Here is a 1,443-nt window from a genome sequence, read left to right as displayed (position 1 = left end):
GGGAGGTCGTGGTACGCAGTCGAGCAGTTGCCGTCCAAGGCGCAGGCTTCGCACGGCGTGAGAGTCGTTGGGTCGAAGCGCGCGTGTACGCTTAGCAGCAGCAGCACGAGACTGATGAACGTCTTCTTCATCTTGGCGAGTTTAATTGTGGCGATGGCAAAGCCAAGCGGTCATGAGCGCCTCGCTTTTTCAAACGAATGCTTTTTAACAAAGCAAAGAGTATTTTTAATGCTTGTGGCCGTGGCCTATACTTTAACCAAGTTGATGTGGTTGGTTCATTGCAATACATAGCGTTATTTAAGACGGGATAAAAACCGCAAGATCGTCACGCAGAACGTCCAGCAACAATCAACCGCAGGACAGTCCGACACCGCTGTCCTTTGCAGAACCAGAGATACCAAAGAATGAAGCAAGGTCTGCTGTTGCTGCTAGCGACGCTACTCGTGAGCGTGAGCGCGAAGGCGCTTGACGTGCCTATGGCGACCGACATGTGCGAGCTCTGTGCCCGCGACGGCAACTGCTCCACTGCGCACCGCGGCCAGCCCGGTCAGTACTGCGGCGCGTACATCAAGCACGAGTTCCAAGAAGTGTGTTGCTGCGGCACCAACCAGGTGTGCGGACGCCCAGCGATCGACCTCCAATGCGAGTGCACATCGATCGTGGTCGAGAAGGCGCCCAGCAGCGACGTGTCACAATTCACCATACTCCTCGGGGTGATTATCGACTTGGTCATTATCGGCGGACTCTTCTGGGCCGTCTACTACTGCTGCTGCCACGCCCAGACGTAGTAGACAAGCAAGTATAAAACACACACATAGTACGGAATCGCAATGTCTACAATTGCAATTCAACCGCGAACGATCGGTGTACGGATGGCCAAGCGTACGCAGGCAAAGGCAACAACTACTAGCAGCAACCAACGACGTGCACAACAACGCTACGTCCTCGAGCACATTGTGGCAGCGGCCAACACCCAAGGAAATCCGGCCGACGATGCGAGTATCATACGCGTGGGTCTTGTTATTAGGGAGCATACTTGTTTCGCATTGGCCCACTTTCCACTGGCGACTCGATAGCGCTATTTGTCTCGTCCACGAGCAGCGTATTGGCAGTCGAGTCCTGTCGCGACGGAGCCTTGGTGGCGCGGTGTTCAAACCGCAAACGAACCGCTGCAGCGCAACGGCCCGCGGCAGACACCGCATACGCCCAAAAGCGCTTGCAATCTTGAACGCGACTTGGCAAGTCAACGCAACAACCGAATACGAAGAGCATGAAGACACCAGTGCCCATCGCAATCTCGAAGATGTTGAGCAACGACCCAACAACGATTTCAAAGAGCGACTCTGGCGGCGTCACCGGTGTGCCGTCACGCAATGTTGCTGTGCACTCGCACTGGAGGTCGTCCGCGGGCTTGCTGCACGCTTGTTGTGCGCCGCAGCAGCA

At 55.6% G+C, this 1,443-nt stretch overlaps 1 protein-coding gene across 1 annotated transcript; it reads left to right on the top strand.

Moving 5' to 3' along the window:
* Positions 1 to 371: 371 nt before the first annotated feature.
* Positions 372 to 858, top strand: SDRG_15928 (hypothetical protein). The gene has a single exon (XM_008622114.1). The coding sequence runs from the start codon at positions 405 to 407 to the stop codon at positions 786 to 788; it is 384 nt and encodes a 127-aa protein (XP_008620336.1). The 5' UTR covers positions 372 to 404; the 3' UTR covers positions 789 to 858.
* The last annotated feature ends 585 nt before the right edge of the window (positions 859 to 1,443 follow it).

The sequence above is a fragment of the Saprolegnia diclina genome, assembly GCF_000281045.1.
Source record: "Saprolegnia diclina VS20 unplaced genomic scaffold supercont1.106, whole genome shotgun sequence".
In the NCBI taxonomy this organism is placed as follows: Eukaryota; Oomycota; class Saprolegniomycetes; order Saprolegniales; family Saprolegniaceae; genus Saprolegnia; species Saprolegnia diclina.
Note: the sequence above shows the minus strand (reverse complement) of the source record. Positions and strands in the feature narration are given on the sequence as shown.

Bases quoted from the DNA above. Each gene is read 5' to 3' on its own strand.
- SDRG_15928 (XM_008622114.1), top strand. From the start codon at position 405: ATGAAGCAAGGTCTGCTGTTGCTGCTAGCGACGCTACTCGTGAGCGTG.